The sequence below is a fragment of the Epinephelus lanceolatus genome, chromosome 9 (genome assembly GCF_041903045.1).
Source record: "Epinephelus lanceolatus isolate andai-2023 chromosome 9, ASM4190304v1, whole genome shotgun sequence".
In the NCBI taxonomy this organism is placed as follows: Eukaryota; Metazoa; Chordata; class Actinopteri; order Perciformes; family Serranidae; genus Epinephelus; species Epinephelus lanceolatus.
Genome location: NC_135742.1, coordinates 16582116 through 16604192, shown reverse-complemented (window position 1 = coordinate 16604192; position 22077 = coordinate 16582116). Strand labels below are relative to the sequence as shown.

The 22077-nt window shown below is 39.1% G+C and overlaps 2 protein-coding genes across 5 annotated transcripts in view; both read right to left on the bottom strand.

The window, feature by feature from the left end:
* Positions 1 to 322: 322 nt before the first annotated feature.
* On the bottom strand, positions 323 to 10973 carry LOC117252009 (creatine kinase U-type, mitochondrial-like). Its single transcript, XM_033618633.2, has 10 exons — positions 10879 to 10973; positions 6885 to 7071; positions 5574 to 5772; positions 5397 to 5492; positions 5075 to 5296; positions 4865 to 4950; positions 3054 to 3177; positions 2793 to 2927; positions 2573 to 2698; positions 323 to 605 (listed from the first exon to the last, which is right to left on the bottom strand). The coding sequence occupies exons 2-10, from the start codon at positions 7046 to 7048 to the stop codon at positions 489 to 491; spliced, it is 1269 nt and encodes a 422-aa protein (XP_033474524.1). The 5' UTR covers positions 7049 to 7071; positions 10879 to 10973; the 3' UTR covers positions 323 to 488.
* Positions 10974 to 15420: 4447 nt separating this feature from the next.
* Positions 15421 to 22077, bottom strand: part of rasgrf2b (Ras protein-specific guanine nucleotide-releasing factor 2b) — a 75090-nt gene continuing 68433 nt past the window's right edge. For all 4 annotated transcript variants that reach the window (XM_033620087.2, XM_033620088.2, XM_078170617.1 and 1 more), the window contains 5 exons: positions 21798 to 21995; positions 21276 to 21355; positions 21060 to 21177; positions 20898 to 20966; positions 15421 to 17675 (listed from right to left, as the gene is read on the bottom strand). In XM_033620087.2, coding sequence (XP_033475978.1) covers positions 17583 to 17675; positions 20898 to 20966; positions 21060 to 21177; positions 21276 to 21355; positions 21798 to 21995 — 558 coding nt within the window. In that variant the 3' untranslated portion in view covers positions 15421 to 17582. The remainder of the gene's footprint in view (positions 17676 to 20897; positions 20967 to 21059; positions 21178 to 21275; positions 21356 to 21797; positions 21996 to 22077) is intronic.

The window sequence follows — 22077 nt, the reverse complement described above, 5'->3', positions numbered from 1 at the left end:
TTACGGAAAATGAATGAATTGAGTTAAATTTTAATCTGAAAAGTAACTAACAGAAAGTAACTATAGCTGTCAGATAGTCAAGGAGTACACACTACAATGTTTCCTGCTGAAATGTAGTGGGGTAAAGGTACAAAGCATAAACTAGAAATGAGTACAAGTACCTCAAAGTTATAATAAGTACTCCACTTGTGTAACTGTACTGTACTGTGTACTTAGTTACTTTCCTCCTCTGTTGATAAGCTTAGTTCTTTCTGATGTTTTAGGTTTTGGGTAATGTTTTGCTTTCCACCACAGGCTGTGACATCACCAACATACAACTCGGTTCATCAGAGGAGTTTATTGTGTTTAGAATTTGTGTACATGTAATTTATTGTGCATGTAAGTCAGTACAGCGCTATACATGCCACGAATATCTTGTAAGACCAACAGTTTAACAACCAGCGGTTGGAGCGCCTGCTCTACTTCAGGATTCCCAGCAGAAGTGACGTTCACTTCCTGAACGCAGCGATGGGGGAGGGGATCTTGATGTCCTGCCCCCTCTCCAGCCTCTTCTCACATTCAATTAGGTAGTTTACGCCGTCAATCAGTAATTGTACCAGCTCGACCTGTGGACGCATGTTAACTAGTGTCAAAAATCTCATCATCAGTGTGTTCAGGTTACATTTGAAATAAAATCCATGCAAATAATTAACTGCAGTATGATCCTGATATTTAGCTAACACAATTGTTCTTCAAGATGTGTCACTGAGGCTGAAGAGTCTGCAGGATTTATTTTAATGTTATAAGAATTATATAAGCAAACAACTGAAATCAGCTGGTTTTGTTGGAATACAGTGAGTATACTTTCAAACCCAGTAAGTAACTTTTTAGCTACAATTAGCCTAACTTCGCTACATTTGCAGTTAGCAGTGTGCGTATACTTCTGTTTTGTCTTTTTGGACGTCAAAAGTGGACAGTTGTTAAACCATTCACAATGTGCAGTTAGAAGAGAAAAATGAAAGTAATCTGATTTTACTGACTTTGCATTTTGTATTTTACATTTTTTCCCCATTTCATTGCAAAATTTAGTTTAATCATGTTCTTTAATATTTTAAAGGTGCTGTATGTAACTCTGGGGAAAGATAGTTGATAATTGAGTTTCATTCCCACGTCGTTAAATACTGACACTTTGGGTTGGTGGTTCAGTCCGACAGCAGGCCGTATAGAATAATGAACATAGGCATTGTAACTCTTATGGACCTCCATTTTGAAGCCTTGAATTTGGCATTCTGGCCGTCTCCATCTTGGATTTTCAGAGCCAGAAGTGACCATATGTGGACAAGAGGACGGATATATCCCTTTATCTAGCTGCTAGCTTGGTTAGCTGGGCGCATTTACAGCTATGGTTGGTTGTGATAATGCTAATGCTAATTTTTAGTTGCAAAAAACAGGCAACATAGAAATTGAATTTCTGATTCCTGAGAGGATATTTTAGGACAACCAAATTCCCAAAGGGACTTTTTTGAGACCTAAACTTTCACGAACTGAAAATGCACAGAATAAAACTACAGTTAAGCCTACAGTGTGAATCTGAAGTTACACCCCAGTGACGTTACCTAACCAACTGTGGTAGCTACTGGTCAACGGATGGCACCCACCTGTCACTAAAAGCGGCCATGCCCTTCACTATGCATATCTCTAAGCCTAGATAAAATATAAACAGATGAGTTCGATAAAAATTGATGCCTCTGGAGTTGTCACATAGAGACAAAAACCTTTGGGGACTGACTTGCTTTTGGAGCCAGCCCCAAGTGGCCATTTGCGGAACTCAATTTTTTGGCACTTTGCGTTGGCTTCATTTTTTAGTCCTGGAGGTTGACACAGGGGTTGAACTGCCAACCCAAAGCATCAGTTTTTGGCAACCTGGTAATCAATTATCTTTCTCCAGAGTTACATCCAGCACCTTTAAAGAGTTTTACGAAATGCTTCTACTTACTGTCAGTAAATATGATTAGTTGAACCCGACTACTTCTAGAATAGCACTCTTTCCTTTGCATGGCAGGTAGTTGAGAGCCAGTAGCCATGTCTGTTTAGAAGCTGTCTTTTGGTTTAAGTTCTCTGTGACTCTCAGCTGTGTGTTGTCCACTACCTGGCATACATGATGCCCGTATCATCCCCCCTCCTCTCCATAGCCTGCTGACTTCTGGAAGCATTGGCAAATTCAGCTAACATTAGGGGACCTAAGCTCCCTGAGTTTAGGATTTCTTCTGATTGGCAGACTCTAACCACACCATAACCCTGACCTTAACTATCTATGACCTTTAACAGCCTTTGATTGATAGCGCCTGTTGGAGGCCGTCACCACAGCCTGTGAGGAAGTGCAGCAGGAAAGGCTCAGCTAAGGAGACAGAGGTCTTTTAACCTCAGCTGGCACATCCCTGCCTGGATTACAGATTAAAGAACAGCAGTGGGTCCACTTATTCACAGCACACACCTGTTGGGATGTCTGCTGTCCTCTGTCTGACTGTCTCTCTTTGCCTGCTGCTCATTTCTACTCTTACTTCAGCTGCTGCCTTCCTCTTCAAGTGTTTACCTCTGACTTGCCCAGACGGTCAAGGTTGGAGATGTCGAAGGTGTCTCCAGTAGCAGCCGTGTCGACGCCTCCTGTGCCTCTCTTCTGTAGCCTCAGGTTATCCAGGATCTTTTTGAAGCGAGGGTCCTGGATCATGAACAAATATCATTTTTTAGACATGAACCTTAAGCGGGAGGGAATATGTGTAGTTTAGGCTGAACCAAGTGTTCAGCTGCATTACCCTGCTGAGGATGGGCAGGCGAATATGCACACCAGCCCTGAGCCCGGTGCCAAGGTTAGATGGGCAGGTGAGGATGTAGCCCAGACGCTCATTCCACATGAATTCCCAACCTCTCTCCTGAATTAGCTGCTCCACCTAAAAGTTACAGGAAAAGACTGTATATATTGTTTTTATATTTTAGGTTTATTACAGTCTTGAAGGCAACAATTCTAAAAATCCACACGGAACCGTGGAGGTACAAGAAGAGACAGATGTGCATACCTGTTTAAGACCTCTGCAGAACCTTTCAAACACTCTCTTCATGTTTCCACCTTTCTCCATGGATATGATCCTTGTGTGGTCCTCCTCATTGATCCAGATTAAGAAGTTCTTCTCGTTGTTGTGCCTGAGACAGTCAGGAGGGCAGCATTAAACTTCTATTCAAAGCTGGGTTCTGATGTTGGTACCAATCTGCTGATACAATTGAATCATTCAGTAGAGAAAACGCCCACAGTGTCAGGCCAGTCGTGGGCTACAAAGGCACAGGTGAGGATGTGAGGGTCAGAGCAACACTACTTTATCAGAAAGAAAATGATCCTGAAGTTTGAGTTAAGAGGGTAAAGGAAGAAGAGAAGCATGAGAAGAGATATTTTGAATTTGCAGAGGAGAATGAAGCTTTATCGCCACAGAAGAGCTGTTAAAGGCATTAAACAGGAAATTAAATTATCTATTAGTTTGTGTTTAGAGGAGCTGCAAGAGCCATTTTCAAGATACTATCAGTGATGTGCCAAAGCAAGGGTGCTCTAAGTTTTTATGGCCAAGTACCGATTTAGGAAGCCAGCATATGACTAACTTTAGCTAACAGCGGTAGCATTGCTGACAGAATGTAATTCACCCTTGATGTGCCACTAGTTGCCATGCAGCAAGTGGCTGTCTACAAGACGTCATATAAAGGAATGCCTCACCCCCACAATGACCATTTGTATATCAATTACTCATCACATGCTACGTTGAATTCATTATGAAAACTTTGTGTTTCTTTCATGAATCCATGATAAATGAAGAATCCAAAAACGGTGAACATTCTTGGCAAATTCAAGTGAAAGGAGTCCACATTTAACAACATCAAACTATATCAAAACATCCGCTTACAAACTCACACACAACTTGTACGTCTCAATTACCCAGTTGTATGGCCAGTGCTTCCCAAAAACATGCCTTTTCACTAAAACCTCACTTTTCAAATCCATTCCACATAAACATTCTCACACACGGACAATTCGCACACCTGGGCAAGCACAAGCGTTTGAACTCTGTTTATGTAATCCATTGAAATCCCACCTCTCAGCTTGTTAACTGGCCAGGAAGCAACAGCCGTTGGTGAGCGATAGCAGAGCTCTGGTCATTCAACAATGTGGGAGGCAGGATTTCAATGGAATACACATATTATACTGCATGAGTTGTGTAAAAGTTTGTAAACAGATGTTTTGATATAGTTTTACTGTTATCAAATGCAGCCCCCATTTGCTTCCATTCATCAAGAATTTTCTCAGTTTTTGGATTCTTCATTCAACGTGGGGGCATGTGAGAATAACAAAGCCTTCCTCACAAATTCAAGGTAACACGGGGTGAGTAAGTGATATACAAATGATTAATATGAGGGTGAAGTATTCCTTTAAGCTTCAACTAAAGCTAATGAAAAAGCATGCTAAACTCTAGTCTAAAGTCTGAATCGGCTTGTTGTTTTCTGGCGATTTTACGCTTTACAACAATGGCACAGTGTTTTCTACATAATCTGTTTTTACATTCCTAAATAACCATTTGTATCTCACAAATTGGTGAATGTCTGTAAATAAGACTCAGCTATATTGCTAAAAAAAAGTTATGGGATTAAGATGGTCACACATTAGCAGCAATATCTGTGTTTCTACTACTGTCTGAGCTTAAAAATCCAGTTGCCCCAAGCACAAAGCAACCACTAGTGATGGCTCTGAGGCACATCTCTTAAAAAACAATGTTTCTCAGCACGCTAGGCAAACTATGCAGTGACTATAGCTAAACTAAACTTACAGCCAAGTTTCTCCTAATCTTACCAGATCCCACGAGCATCAGGCCAATCTCTGGCCATCCCAGCTGCCGTGAGCAGAGGTGACACAGGTTTATCAAACAGGAAGTGCTCCTGATTGGCCAGTGAAGGGACAGAGGAACATTCATGGGAACATTAGATGGCAACGGTTATCAAAAAAAATTCAGAGCCTTGACTATGCGTGTGTGTGTGGGAGTGTGTGTCACTAGGCACTAACATCAATAAGATGTTGCTGCTCTCTGTCAGACATCTCTCCCAGGCTGTAGTAGCGACCAGCCAGGTCTCCCTTCAGGCCAGACAGAGCTGTCACAACCACACGCTCCACCTCACGGCGCTCAGAGCGCGTGCATGCAGGGGGAAGACTCAGTCCACGGATGCTCCGACCAGTACGGACACGAGATGAGAGCACGTAGCGCTCATCAAACATTCCTGAAGTGATCTGAGGAGGAGAAAGTATAAGGTCATTGTATGTGGGAGTGGATGCAGGAAGTGATGGAGGGACAAGGCCATATGATGCAGAGAAGAAATGTAGGTGTAACCTTGGAAGCATCCAGATCAGTGGGGTGCTTCATCGTGCGAGGGTCGTAGCCATTGTGTCTGTCCTTGATAACAGGGTCAAAGAGTTCAGCAAACACCTGTCGGCAAAAATCAAGCATTTAGTTTCCCCCATTTTAGGACTGAAGACACAAAAACTCACTGCAAACGTAAACTCCAACCTCGTAGCTCTCCTCATCTCCAGCTACCATGCCCACAGTCTTGATGAAGGGGTGTCCTGGGTTGTCCACTCCGGTCTGGATGCATTGGTCAAGGGTCCAGTTGTTGGGGGTTATTTTATCTCTCAGGCGTCCATAGATGGCTGGAGTCAGGGCTGATGCCATGCAGTTGTTGTGCTTCCTCAGGTCAGGGAAATCAGAGCTGTAGAACGAAGCCAACTTAGAGTTTGGACAAAGAAGCCTCAGTTCTAGTAAAGCTGTTTTAGTACTCTGTAACCTTTCAAGAGATATATTTTAAGTTTTGGAGAGGTCCTTCAGTAGTATGAATGTCTGTAGTTTTCTAAATACATATAAAAACATGTACTGTTGTACCTTTGGTGTTGTCCATTGATTAATCATGCTGATGTGACTTACAATAAAAACAATGAGAGTTAAAGGCATGTTTCTGGTGACAGTCACAGTCTGGTTGAAATTCAGCAGTGAGAAAAACACAAAGTTTCACTTTGCATCGTGCAATTTTCAAAACCTTTTGTTGTTTTGGTTTTTAATGTTTACTCTTCAATAATGCTGAGGAAATATATTTTAAAAATCTTGACAATTAAACCTTGTAGTGGGCCAACCTCCTAGTGTTTTAAATTTTTATTAAAAAGCACTTTTTGCAGTTGATGACTTGAATTTTTTCAACACAAAATGTCTTAGTTTTATAATATAACACATGAAGGAAGTATTTGATGATTTTTGTCATATTGAATACAAGATTATATAATTATCTGTATGATATATGATATGATACAGATATGATATATCTTTATTCAATATTATGTTACCCCCTTATAATTTTCAGTTGATAATATAAGTTGTCTTTGTGATAAACATATGATATAACACATAATACAATTTCTAGTACACAGAACACACATTAGGTGTACCACAGAAACTTTTTATTAACATGAACTAATTTTATAAATCATAAGGAACAATTATTCAATGAATATAACAGATAAAATCCATCTGACTTCTCTAGGACGGAGCTGACGTAATTTAAAACACAAAATAGTACACAAACATGAGAAAAAAAAACTAGAGGTACACATAAAGCAATTTCAAACAGATACCTTCTTGACATTTAATTTTTATCAGGCCTGTATTGTATCATGGCTGTATCAGATCCTGAACCTGAAACATTTAGAAGTAAACAGCCTCACTGATATGCGTCCATTAACCCTTCTTTAAAGGAAACAGTATCATTTGACAAATTGGCTACACGGGTGATATTGACACACCTCACAAACACACACTCACACACACACGTACCTGGGCGGATAGCACCTCTTCCTCTCAGCACTGGCACCAGCAGAACCAGCAGCACCAGTGTTGTCACTGAGGAGGTATCCAGTTGCCAGCGTGCCAGCTCCCATGCTGGCCAGAATCACAGCCGTGTTACGGCCAGAGATCATGCGGGTGAAAGAGTTCGCCATGGTTACGGGATCCTGGTTATTACCTGGTGAAGGTCAGAGGGCAAAGGTTAAAATTACACTTTCCAGTCTGTTAGCATAGTGTGCTATCTGTTGATCAAATTACACCTTTGAATCCAGTAACATTCTGTAGGAAAGCTCTGTAACTGACTGGATACCAACATGTAAATATCCATGCTGCTTCTGGTAATAGTTGGTTATGGTCTCATTAAGTAGTTTTAAATGTCACTGTTATGTCCTTATGTTTATTTGCTCTACTTTGTAGCACACTGGGCCTGAACTTAACTGCAGCATCCTGTATGTTTCCGATGGCATTCAGAGAAAGCTGATAATTGGGAATCAGATTGTTGAAGCAGAGCGCCAGAGAAAAGCAGCTACACAACAATCTGTGGCAGTGTTTGTTGTACAACCTTTAAACATGAATGTGTATTTCATTTAAAGTAAATAAATACACAATTGAAATAGCAGTGGTTTGGGCTTTTGTATTCTAATTACTATTCACAATGCTGCAGCACTTGAAATATATTCTGCTTTAGTTGTTGCAGTTCAACACTGGTAAATGGACCTGCACTTGTATAACGCCTATCTAGCCTTCTGACCACTTAAAGCGCTTTTACACTACTTGTCACATTCATCCCATTTGCACACACATTCACAGACTGGTGTCCGAGGCTACCACACAGGGTGCCGTCTGCTACTCAGCAACCATTCACACGCTCTCACACACCGATGGAGCAACCATCTGAAGCAATTTGGGGATGAGTATCTTGCCCCAGGAAACTTTGACATGCACTACTGGAGGAACTGATCTACCTCTGAGCCACAGCCACCCAACATTTATCTTAACCTCCTCCACCCCCCTCTCTCTACCAAAGACTAAGGATTTTTGTCTTTTTGAGGGGGGATTGGGGATTTTTAGGGGGAGATAGCAGGTCAGCAGAATTTGCCACATGAAGTGGTTACACCGTCTTAGAGCTAAGAGTCTAAAGATTGATTTGAGATGCAGCTCAGCACTGTTAAGTTTTTGTAGTCATAAATAAATTATAAACATTGTGTTTTAGGTAAGCACTTATTCAGACTTTGGAAGTTTAGAGTGTACAGGGGCTCTGAACATTACGAAAGAAGTATATGACTGCATTTCTTTGCTCATTTATGTCTCATAAGTTGTTGCAGCAATTTTTGAGTTGATACATAAATTTGGTGCTAAATGTAAATCTTTTTTACTGCCAGAGGATTGATCAAAAACTGACTAAAATCCACTCAAAATACCACCTTAAATCACCAAGACCTTGAGAAACACCATAGAAAAATCCATGCTGTCATTTGGTGTCAAAAACACTTGATATTTGGAGATTTCTGCAAGAACTGCATGTTTCTACCGTTAAATGGCACAAGCATTTCTATTCTAGAAACTGCTGAGAAAATTATTGTCAATATATCTATGAAAGCTACATCCTCCTAATGCTCCAGGTCTGTAGTTTGTGGGTGTAAAGTTTCATGAGGCTGTGATTATCCGAGAGATCATAATGGGTCACTTTATACAGTGATGTTCATTTGAAAAATGGTCTCACATACAGTATGAATAAAACTGGGCTACTTGAATCCAAGAGTCTCAGCTTTCTAGTCATGCCCAGTTTATGCAAACACAATTGTACTGCATAATGCATAACATTGCATTCGCTTAGAAATATTTCAGAAATATGATCTTCCCATCTTGAGACACAGAGGCAATTTTACTAGAATACTGCATGGCCTCTTTTCTTGCCTGAATCAAAAATCTATTAATTGACTCCAGACTGTACAGAATTCAGCTGCCAGGCTTTTAACCAGAACCAAGAGATGTGATCACATCACTCCAGTTTTAGCCTCTTTACACTGGCTCCCACTATGTCCCTCGCACAGCTATATCTCCATCCTCTTAGTACTGTACACTCCAGGGTATATTTGGGCAGAGGTCTTTTGTCTGTTCCAGAGGCTCAGCTGAAATCTAAAGGGGACAGAGCGTTTGCCATCAGGGTTCTGAGGCTCTGGAACAGTCTGTCTGAGGAAATCAGGTCGGCTGAGTCAGAGATCTCTTTTTAAGTCCCTTTTTAAAACAGACTTCTATCGGAGAGCCTTTCCTGATTTTACTTGACTTTTAAGTTCATTTAAACTGTCTTTTATTTCCTCAGTTTTTATACACTAAAGTGTTTTTATCACTTCTTTTAAAAGTTGTTGTTTTCATGCCTTGTTTTAATCATTGACATGTAAAGCACTCTGTAACTCTGTTTGAAAAGTGCTTTATCAATAAAGATTATTATTATCATTATTACCCATAGAACTGATTTTCATTCAGATATCTTGAGGTGAGAGGTCATAGGACACCTGTGAAATGGCTATCCCAATTTTTTCCCTCACCAAAAATGAGCCTAACTTTGAAATGAACCCCTAGCGAGCAAGCTAGCTTTAAAACTCTGCCCCCTACAGCCTCTGAAAAATAGGAATGTCAGCTGAGGACATGGACATCCTGGGGAGGTGGAAGAGGTTTTTAAGTTTACAACTAGAACACCGATCTTTACAGGTACAAACCCAGACTAAACTATTAATTGCATTAACCCATCAAATGCTTAAGTAACAGATACTGCTGCAGTCTGTGTGATGAGATTATTCGAGAAGCAGACTGAAGCCTTCTGATTGGTCGCCTTGGGAGATTCACCAGCTCAGGTGATCAGATGATTTGTGATTGGATACTAAGAGAGATACTGCCATATTATAATATGTCATTGGCCCTATAACACCTGTCAGTAGCTATAGAAATAGCATCATAAACTGCAATATTAATACATATTACAGCACTTCTGTAAGATTCTCCAAAATATAGGTGCAAATTCTATATCTGTCTCAAGCACTGGGTCAAAGCCACCTGACACACACACCCACACGCAGTATTGATAGTAGCAGTTGGTGAGGTTAAGCTGATGTGCCAGTTTAGAGTTGGCATCGGCCCCAGACAACATATGACCCTCTCTGACATCCTGGGTCAGTCAGCTGATCTTACACAAGACAAGCAGGGAGAAAATAGAGACAGAGCAGCCAAGTACTGAGGAGTAGTCAAAGAAATTCTGGAAAGGATGACAGAGAGAGAGAGAGAGAGAGAGAGAGAGAGAGAGAGAGAGAGAGAGAGAGACAGGAAGTGAAGGAAAGCTGAGTTGGAGAGAAGCTGTGGAAAAAAAACTTGGAAAGGCAAAGGAGTTAGGAAGGTGGTGAAAATCTAAAGAAGTGAGGGGCAGCGTGGGATGTGTTAAGGGTCACATTAAGGTCAGGTTTAAGGGTAAGAAAGAGGGTGGGAATGTTAGGATTAGAGGGATTCTCACCGAGACTAGAAGATTAAATGAAGAGGGAAAGTAATGAAGAGAGGCACCTGAACCTTTAGAACGTTCTGAAATGGGGATTAACATGTTGGGATAAATGGTGAGGCTTAGATGCTGAAGACACTGCTGGATATTTGAGAAACGGACAACATAAAGAGGACCAGTTGTGGACAGGTGGCTGTGTCCCTGTTAATATCAGGCAGATTAAGAGGCCCCTAATGCAAGAGGCTGCTGTGTAGACTGTACAGTGTGCTGTAACTGTTCACCCATGGAGCAAGTGAAAAACAAATGGCTGAGGATCATGCATATATGCTATGAAATGCTCTGTATGCATACTCTGTTTTATAAACACATTTATATTGTTCTCAAACAAATGCTTCTATATTTTTCAATGGGAGGCATGTGTGCATAAGGAGGTAGGAAACACAGACAGAGCTGCAAGAGTAAGATCCGAGATGCGAGGAGAGAGAGTCCATCACTCACCTGAGGTTTATCTGAAGAGCGGAGGCAGCGAAGGGCCCCTGTGTTTCCTGCAGCTCAGTCCGGAGAGGCTCAATGTGCAGAGCGAGAGCAGACTGAAGAACAGAGATGGGATCAGAGAGATGGGGACACTGCTTTGGGATTAGCCTCTCACTGAGCAACAGACAGAAAATCCTCTTTCTACTGTCAGTCAGCATGTCTACCTGCCTCCTCACACGCGCACTCAAACACATGCCTGCTCACACATACACATGAATACAAACTCACAGGAGGCTTTTATCATTTTCTCTCATGTGCTCTTCTTTTTGCTCATGAAACATCTTTAGAATATTTGCTCCTAAATCAGTCTTAGCTGCAGCACCACTTGCGGTAACTTCTGACACCTTTGACAAGTCAGTAAAGTTACCGCCCACACCGATCAGTGGCATCTTAAATATAGCGAGCAGAAAAGGGATTACGAGGTCAGGTGCTCTGTGACACTTCAGCTGGAGTTTTTACACTAGTATTTAGTATTGTGGCTCAAAAAGAAGGCACCAAAAACATTACTGTCCCTTCACTAGCTCTACTTAAGTATGAGTGTATTGTATGCACTTATCTCCTGACCAAAAAGTGTTGGGTTCACCTGTCTGTCTACAGGAATATCAACCCTGCTCAGAATATATCAGCCTCTTGAAAATGTTCCTGTATGTCACGTTTGTTTTGTATCGCTAAGTGTAAAGTCCAGTTTCAGCACTGACATGGGTGTTGACAAAAGCAAAAATTTCCCAAGGGGGCACCATAGTACACAAACATGTGGAGAGTAGCCTAATGCTTGTACTAAATGTAAGGAACATTTTTATTCAGCTTTCTAAACAAACAAGTCCAGTATGACAAATTTCCACAAAGCCCATGAGTTGCTGCCTTTGACTGGAAAGGGCTGAGATGTCACACACACAGTGTTGTGGTAAACTTCAGCTAGCTATCCATCTGTCTGTCAGAAACAGGAGTCGTGTTGGTTGATCTGCTGTAAAACTCCCACAGAGAAACAAATGCTTCCAATGTACAACTGCCACCTTTCAGCTTCCTGCCCTTCTGCCAGCTTGTCACATCCCATGGAGAACATTTGGAACGATGACTTTATCACCTTGCAAACACTTGCAAAATTAAAAGTCACACTTATGTCTGACTCTGTCTGGTATGTCTGAGTCTCTCTGCCTTTCCTTCACTCTGACATTATTTACTGCAGCAAACAATATCAGCTGTTGCACTAACTGATACTAAAACTGGATTCAAGTGTTTTATTTTTCTATTTAAACCTCACTTTGATATCATAGCTAGTAGAGATTAAAGAAGCAAACGTTTTTGCACGTTATCGTTTAACTTGTAAGACTGAGCTAGTTTAGTAAAACAAGAAGGGATGAGATCAGGTGATGTATAAAGGGTCATGCCTTTACTGGTGCACAAAGAGGTGATGCTGGTCATGACCACAGAGTGGCAGTATGCCCACAGTGCTGGGTCACACTACATGACAATAACTACTGAGGCTTGTAACTTCAGGACAGAGGCTGTCAAAACCATTCAGCAGTACTCAAACAAGACTTTGTAGAGGATGTAGAGACTCTGTCTGATAACCTCCAGACTTAAAGGAATTCTTCACCTCTTAAAATGATGATTTGTATTTCAATTACTTACCCCATTACTTACCCCAATTTACTGGGGCGTAATTTAAATACATATTGAAGGGGACACATCCCAGATTTTTTGTGTCAAAATGCTTTAAAATGGTTCCTTTGCTGTAAAATTTCTCAAAATATCTCCCCCTTAAAATATGTATAATGTATAATATGCCATCAAAATAAAAGTCACACAATAAAATGTCTCTAAAAAAGTCTATTTCAAAAATGTCCTTACACATACGTCATAGAAAGTCATAACAAAGTCAGGGTATAGTATCCTCTAGGATGTCAAACAATAATATGTTGTACAAATGTAAAAAAGTCATAATATATTTGTTCATGATGAAAACAGTAAAAGTATAGTGTGTCATTGAAAAATTTAATAAAAACATCAAAGTAAAGAAAGCCATAAAAATTCTATTAAAACGTCATGGTACAGTATGTCGTAAAACATGTAATAAAAATGTCATTGTATAATATGTCATAAAATTTGAAAAAAATGGAAAAGTATAGTATGGCAAAAAAGTTAGTAGAAAAGTCAAAGTAAACTAAGTCATAAAATGTGATTTTAAAAAACTCGTTGTGAAGTATATCATGAAAGGTTGTCAAAAACCACGAAAAAACGTCATAGTATAGTACATTGTCAAAAATCATGAAAACAGGTCATAGTATAGTATGTGGTCCAAAATCATGAAAAAAAGTCATAGTATAGTATGTCATCAAAAATCATGAAAAAAGTCATAGTATAGTATGTCGTCCAAACTCATGAAAAAACATCATAGTATAGTATGTGGTCCAAAATCATGAAAAAAAGTCATAGTATAGGATGTCGTCCAAACTCATGAAAAAAAAGTCATAGTACAGTATGTCGTCCAAACTCATGAAAAAAACGTCATAGTACAGTATGTCGTCCAAACTCATGAAAAAATGTCATAGTTTAGTATGTTGCCAAAAATCATGAAAAAACATCATAGTATCGTATGTGGTCCAAAATCATGAAAAAAAGGTCATAATATAGAGTATGTCGTCCAAAATCATGAAAAAAAGTCATAGCACAGTATGTCGTCCAAAATCATGAAAAAAAGTCATAGTATAGTATGTTGTCCAAACTCATGAAAAACATCATAGTATGTCGTCCAAAATCATGAAAAAAAGTCATAGTATAGTATGTCATCCAAAATCATGAAAAAAAGTCATAGTATAGTATGTCGTCTAAACTCATGAAAAAAAGTCATAGTATAGTATGTCGCCCAAAATCATGAAAAAAAGTCATAGTATATAGTATGTCATCCAAACTCATGAAAAAAAGTCATAGTACAGTACGTCATCCAAAATCATGAAAAAACGTCATGGTATAGTATGTTGTCCAAAATCATGAAAAAAAAATCATAGTATAGTATGTTGTCCAAAATCATGAAAAAAAAATCATAGTATAGTATGTGGTCCAAAATCATGAAAAAAAAAGTCATAGTATAGTATGTTGTCAAAAATCATGAAAAAACGTCATAGTTTAGTATGTCGCCCAAAATCATGAAAAAAAGTCACAGTATATAGTATGTCATCCAAACTCATGAAAAAAAGTCATAGTACAGTACGTCGTCCAAAATCATGAAAAAACGTCATAGTATATAGTATGTTGCCCAAAATCATGAAAAAACGTCATAGTATAGTATGTTGCCCAAAATCATGAAAAAAAAGGTCATAGTATAGTATGTGGTCCAAAATCATGAAAAAAAAGTCATAGTATAGTATGTGGTCCAAAATCATAAAAAAAAGTCATAGTATAGTATGTTGTCAAAAATCATGAAAAAAAAGTCATAGTATAGTATGTTGTCCAAAATCATGAAAAAACGTCATAGTTTAGTATGTTGTCAAAAATCATGAAAAAAAAGTCATAGTATAGTACGTCGTCCAAAATCATGAAAAAACGTCATAGTATAGTATGTTGCCCAAAATCATGAAAAAAAAGTCATAGTATAGTATGTTGTCCAAAATCATGAGAAAAAAATTCATAGTATAGTACGTTGTCCAAAATCATGAAAAAAAGTCATAGTATAGTATGTGGTCCACAATCATGAAAAAAAGTCATAGTATAGTATGTTGTCAAAAATCATGAAAAAAAAGTCATAGTATAGTATGTCGTCCAAAATCATGAGAAAAAAATTCATAGTATAGTACGTTATCCAAAATCATGAAAAAAAGTCATAGTATAGTATGTGGTCCAAAATCATGAAAAAACATCATAGTATAGTATGTTGTCCAAAATCATGAAAAAATAGTATAGTATTTCATAAAAATGTGATGAAAAAGTCCCAGTATAGAATGTCATAGAAAATGTAATTTAAAAATGTCATAGCATAGAATTTTGTAAAAATATGATAAAAAATGTGATTGTACAGTATGTCATATAAATGTAATAAAAAGTCATATCACAGTTTGTCATGAAAATGTGACAAATATGTCATAGTACAGCATGAAAACTGATAGAATACAATATCATTGTAATGAAAAAGTCACAGTATATGTCATAAAATGTCAATTAAAACAACTGTCCTAGAAAAGTCAGTGTGTGCTCACCTTTACTGTGAGGCCCTCGATCATATGCTGGCTCCATACCATGACCAACACTCGGTCATTAAACTTTGAGAACTACTGCTCCAAGGTGTTTGTTTCAAAATGCTCTAAAATGTTTTCTTTAGCTGTTAAGTGTCTTAAAAAATAATTTCTGGGAGGAATGCCCCTGGACCCCTCTGGAGGGTTGTGTCACAAGAGTGTCGATGCACGGGTGATTGTAAGAGCCCTATGGTATGTTGAAAACTGAAAGGAGGGTGTTGCCAGAGGAAGCAGAAGCAACTTAATATCATCAAAATAACTGAACAGTTCAAGGAAATGCGCAGACACATAAGGCATGTTGAATTTATTTCCCCTGGACCTACAAGTGAAAAATGCAGACAAATACACAAAAATGATATTACAATACAAACATAGCATCCTGTCTTCCCAAACCTGTGTGTGAAACAGACACTCAAAATTACAGACGCAGTGCGAAGGACACGTTTTTCGAAAAGCAAAGCCTGAAAACATTTCCTCTAATCAATCTGGAACAAGGTTATTGTTTTATGAGGAAAGTTGGCCTGCAAAACTTCCAACACTGCTACTTCATAACAACAGGCTGTTTTGCAGATGACATAGCCTAAAGACTATGCTGGACATTATGAGCTACACTATGAGACAAATGTGCCAGATTAGATGGACAAAATATTGTTTCTATGCCTTTTAAGAGAGCCTCCCGACAGCTACAGAGACAATATAAATATAGAGAAGCAGAGGGAGAACGCACAGGGAGCGTCCAGTCAGACATGCACAACATGCAGCTGTTGTGTGCATGCAGGACAACTAGGTTTCATCATAACAGCAATACAGAAAACAAATTTTGATTATTCAAATGCTACATTTTTTTAAACCTTCAAAATACATCTTTTTTTTCTTTTGTTCTTTTGAATAAAGTTATACAGATTTCTCGCACTACAAGGGATGCAAAACTAGAACTCAACATAAATGCAAGAGACAAATAAAAAAAAATCAATATTCACAGCATAACAATTCAAAGTATTTCTTCATCAATCATGTGATATGTGTGGAGTCACTATATACAAACATAAATACAGTATCTGATGAAATAAGTAGCATGGTAAATAACGATCATACTGTCACTCAAGCGAAGCTACATCTTAGAGAGTGCAAAAACTGTCCCAGCCTACATCCAAGAGTTACACACTGGGACCTGACTACACATGTCAGTATCTGACAATTTGTAAAAGCCAAACAAACTGCACACAAACGCTGCAAAAGCTTTGGGTCAGTAGAGGATATAACAATGTTTAAACACTAGAGGGAGATATTTGCTGCAATGACTTTACTGTGTTCACACTAACATGCTACTGTTGAGTCTACATGACCTATTTTCTGATAAAAAGAAGTTGAATGAGTGAAACTACAGTCTAATTTTTTTTAAAGGAATCTTAAGATTTCTAAGCAGGATTTATATAAAACTTTACTCTTGTAAATTGGCAATTTGGGGGGAAATTGACTAATGGAAGGCACTGATAAAGTTTTTAATTTTGTATCATTCATGCGGACATTTTTTTTTTAGAAAGCTTTCCATTCTCATGGGACGTCTTTAGGCAAAGACTAAATACATATTTCAGTTTTTATCAATGTAAAAATCAGCCACTTTATTAAAATATACCAAATTTCCACTTTAAATTATCTTTATAGTATCTTTTAGTATCTTTCTATATTATATCTGAAGGCTTAAAGGCGTATTTGCCGTACCCAGCCCACTGAGGATGCATAGTGGCTTAGAGAGTCACCCCGGTGAGAGTGAAGCATGCTAAGCTGAGGGTCAGGGGTCAGGTTGAAGGCCATTTAGACAGTTACATCCCAAGCTGAAATCATGCAAGTTTTATGCAGTGACCATCATGACAGAAAGCATTTTTTTTGGGGGCTCTTTGCTCCAGGACATGGCACGGAAATGCACAGGCAACAGAACACAGACAACAGCACAGAGACACGAGCTCAGACATCTCTCTCTGTCACACTATCTGTATATGCTACATCTCTGTTACATCCACTGTATCTTGCTCCATGCTCTCAGCCTTTCCTGCACTCTCGGGCTGTCTGAGGAAGTGTGATGTCATGCGCACCACACTCTCCACCGAGGAATGATGAGCGCAAACAGCGACATGTCATTTCCTCAAAACCCAATGCAACCAAAACCCTCTCCTCTTGTTCTCCTCGAAGACAATCAGTCCAACTCCTTCTCAACCTGTCCTCTTCTCATGCTCTCTGAGTCTCTTGCAAAAGCTCGTTCAACTGTCCTCACACTTGACTCTAAACATATCGCTCACTTCAGTCAGCATCGCTCTCATATTCGTCTCCATGTCGCTCTCAAAACTTCCCGATTTCCTCTTGATTGATGAGATTACATGGGCGTGTTGCCCTTGGGGGTCCAGGTTTGGCAGGCTCCCACTGGCCACAAACAGCTGGAACTCAGGCAGGAAGCCTGGGCTCGATCTTCAGCGAGAGATCATAGAGCGTCTCTTCATCCATGATGAGAGTCTTATCCAGAAGGTACTGGGTCACCTGGACAGGAAGTATAAAAAGGGGGGAGAAGTACTGTTAGATTCACACAAGGGATGGGAGGATTTTACTGTGGATCGTGGTACACTCAAAAAGGTTGATCAGGTGAATTTACATTATCTGGATAATTCTGAATATGTCCCAAAGACACTGCTGCACTACCAAAAAAAAAAAGACGCTTTCAAAAAAGCCATTTCAAACAGTTGACAAACCTGGTTTAGTAAAATTGTTGGATTATTTGTTTTTCAATAAAAAGTATGTTCACAAAAAATGGTGTGTCCTATCTGTGATGAAAGCAATAAAGTATTGGTCTTTTAGTAAAATATAAGGTAAAGTGATTCCAGTATGTTTTAGTGCTATTTGAAGTTTAAGAATATTTTGATGGTTACTAGGACAATATCATGAATCACAGTTATTTTGGCCAGAATAATTGTGACATGAAATTCTATTATCACCGGTATTTCAGACCAGTGATACAAAGCTCTGGCTTCATTTTGTAGTCGTTGTTTCTACGCCCCTAAACTGTGGAATTCATTATCTCTGAATATTATTGGTTTTTGCCTTCTTTTTCCCTCCTGTTCATTTTTATTCTGTTGTCTTTATGTATTTATTCTCTTTTTATCCTATGAAGTTTTAATCATCTTTTTTGTAAGTGTGTTCGGTGTTGGTTGGTTTGCTTTTTTTAATATTTTACTGTCTGTGTCCAATTTTGCCACGTGAAGCACTTTAGGCTGCATGTTTGTATGACAGGTGCTGTACAAATAAAGTTGAGTTGAATTGATTTTTCAGTTAAGAGATGAAATGTTTCACATTTTAGCAACTACACGACTACATGGTCTTAAAGGCTAACTAGGGTATAAACCTAAATGACTTTGAGAATGTGCTGCTTCACTCAAATTGAATTTAGATCTCATAGATGTCTTTATCTAAACTGCTCTCCACTGATGTCTGTTTGGTTCAGCTAATAGCTGCAGGGGGTTAATACTCAGTGGCTGTTTGAAAGATGGATATGTTATAGCAGAAACAGAGGACTGGAGATTTAAGATGGCTTCTGCAGGGCCAAGTCCTTAGCTCTCAGACATGTTACAAATATATATTTCCAAATGCCTATCATAGATCAAAAAGGGATTTTTAATAATCTTTTCACAACAGCAGCCAGGAGCACAACTTCCATGATGGATTTGTATTTTCAAACCTTCAAACTCACTTCTACATACTAGCGTCAAAGTCAGTCTTTGACATTTTATATCACAATTTATTTTGTGATCAGGGCATTGAAATACACAGATCATTTGGAAAGATACTTCAACTTGTTGATATCATTGCTTTTAACTTATGTAAGTTTAACATTTCTGAAAGTTGAATTTTTTCCTGCACAATATGGAAATGAATGGAAAGTCTATCAGGATGAAGGAGTCGAAATATGTCAGACACTGTGGAACTTGGCTTGTAATGTAATATAAATATATAATAGGGGGAATAAATGCAGAAACAAGAGCATAATCCTTTAAACACATAACTTAAACTGGGTTATCTTAACCTAACAAAGATTTACAACTACCCGTACACTGGGTTGTATAAACCAACACGCTGGGTCAAAGTAAACTTGCACTGGAGTCGTCCTTGTTTGACCCAGCACTGGGTTGCACAACCAACCCAAGCTGGATTATATCAATCAATCAATCAATCAATCAATCAATTTTATTTATAAAGCCCAATATCACAAATCACAATTTGCCTCACAGGGCTTTACAGCATACGACATCCCTCTGTCCTTATGACCCTCGCAGCGGATAAGGAAAAACTCCCCAAAAAAAACCCTTTAACGGGGGGAAAAAAACGGTAGAAACCTCAGGAAGAGCAACTGAGGAGGGATCCCTCGTCCAGGACGGACAGACGTGCAATAGATGTCGTACAGAACAGATCAGCATAATAAATTAACAGTAATCCGCATGACACAATGAGACAGAGAGAGACAGAGAGAGAGAGAGAGAGAGAGAGAGAGAGAGAGAGAGAGAGAGAGAGAGAGAGAGATGCAGGTAATGACAGTAGGTTACAACAACATTATTGAAAGTAATAATATTATAGTTATAGTTCTGGCTACTGTGGTACAATATGTTGAATGTATGTATTAATATCTGGCAGTATACATGTGTGACAATAGTCATATGTGTATAATAACAGTAGAAGTATGACTAATGACTAATGATGGCAGCAGCAGCAGGAGGCATCTGGCAGGACCACGGCAGCAGCACAACCACACACGTCACGCTGTCCAGGCACCACTGTGATATGAGTTAATCTGAGAGACAGTGGAGCACAAAGGCTCCGGAGAAGAAGCCGAGTTAGTGACATCCAGAATGGCCGAGTTAGCAAGATGCAGTAATAGAATACGAGAGAGAGAGAGAGAGAAGGAGAGAAGGTGCCCGGTGTATTATAGGGGGGTCCTCTGGCAGACTAGGCCTAAGTCAGCCTAACTAGGGGCTGGTACAGGGCAAGCCTGAGCCAGCCCTAACTATAAGCTTTATCAAAGAGGAAAGTCTTAAGTCTAGTCTTAAATGTGGAGACGGTGTCTGCCTCCCTGACCGTAACAGGAAGATGATTCCACAGGAGAGGAGCCTGATAGCTGAAGGCTCTAGCTCCTGATCTACTTTTGGAGACTTTAGGGACCACGAGTAACCCTGTGTTCTCAGAGCGCAGTGTTCTGGTGGGATAATATGGCACTATGAGCTCTCTAAGATATGACGGAGCTTGACCATTTAGAGCTTTATAAGTTAACAGTAGGATTTTAAATTCAATTCTGGATTTTACAGGGAACCAGTACAGAGAAGCTAAAACAGGAGAAATATGATCTCGTTTCTTAGTTCCTGTTAGTACACGTGCTGCTGCATTCTGAATTAGCTGGAGAGTTTTTAAGGACTTACTAGAGCTACCTGATAATAGAGAGTTACAGTAATCCAGCCTAGAGGTAACAAAAGAGTGGACCAATTTTTCTGCATCTTTTCGGGTCAGGAAATATATATATATATAGGTCATATTCAACCCAACATTTTTTAGAGTATTTTTTTCCAACAGTGTTATATAAATGAATTTGACTATTTATTATGCTTTAAATGTTCTGTTCATTTGATGATGTCCAGTGGTGCTTTGGTGATGGTCTTGAGAAATAAGAGGAACTCTGACTCTATTAGGGAAAACATATTCAATGTGTTTTCAGAAACGTACCTTGGCTTGATGCTCTATTCTGTATGGAGTCTGCTGGAACTGTCGGATCTCTCTGATGATGTGGGATATCTGAAGAAAATTATGAATTGTAGTTGACACTAAAGTAACACACATGATGCATGGATGATTTGCATTATTTTTTGTATGCATGTATGCACCTACCATCCTCATTTTGGAGAAGTTAACAAGACCTTCCTCAGTAAAATTGGGCGTTCCCTCCTCAATAAAGGCCAGGTCTGTTAGATACATTCCCAGGTATGGTACACATGGAGGGTTGCAGCTGGAGGAAGAAAGTGTGAGGAAATAATGTGCACATTGTCTCAAAGTCAATAAAAGCACATTTCTATTTTGTTATTTGTGATATTGATATAGTCTCACTTTTTCAGGGTCTCCCTCAGATTTTTAAAGCGTCCCTCAGAGGAGACAATCTTCTGCAGTTTGTCCATCAGGGCTTTAGTCTGAGCAAATCACAAATAAACAGATAAAGTCATTTACAAAGACTATTATGAGCAACACAGGGCAAACAAGACAGTTGCATTAACCCAAGATCCACTTACTCTTAATAAAACATGATGATAATAAAAATGACAAAATCGAATTTGCTTCGGCCCTGAATAGGCAGCGTGGCTCTCTGGAGAGACAGACTGTCTGGTGATTGGATGATTATGGCTTTGATTGATTTAGTGTTCATAAGAATTGAGCGAAAAGCAGATACTTAACATTACAGATAAATGCCTCTCTTCGCTGTCTTTCCCTTCCCTCTCTCTCTAATGAAATCATTTATATGCATCTGAAGAAGATTATGAAGACTAAAGGACTTTCTTCTGATCATGCTTAGGTAAACTTTATATAGACTTTTTTTTAAAGTACACAGCGAGGATTGATGGGGAATTACTCCACCTGTTTGCTGACTTTAGCCCAAGTCTTCTTCAAACGGTAGATGGCACTGCGATTGAGCGCAGATATGATCTCCAGTACTCCGTTGTAGTTGTTGAGACAGCGGCAGATGTCAGCCACAGCAACCCACTTCTCTATGGAGTTGGCCCTGGAGCCAACGTCAGTGTGGGTCATAATCTGTGATGCCACCAGGTTACTCATCTTCAAAAGGAAAAGAGAATATAAAAGAAGTGTGTTGGATATTTACAGAAGGATGAGAGAGAATATATCACAGATATTCAAA

What these genes read in the sequence shown, in the direction of transcription:
- LOC117252009 (XM_033618633.2), bottom strand. Translation starts at nt 7,048, where the DNA reads ATGGCGAACTCTTTCACCCGCATGATCTCTGGCCGTAACACGGCTGTG. An exon ending in CCTGATGCTCGTGGGATCTG is followed by an intron (nt 3,178 to 4,864) that starts GTAAGATTAGGA and finishes TGACTGTCTCAG; the next exon opens with GCACAACAACGAGAAGAACT. An exon ending in TCTGCAGAGGTCTTAAACAG is followed by an intron (nt 2,928 to 3,053) that starts GTATGCACATCT and finishes TGTAACTTTTAG; the next exon opens with GTGGAGCAGCTAATTCAGGA.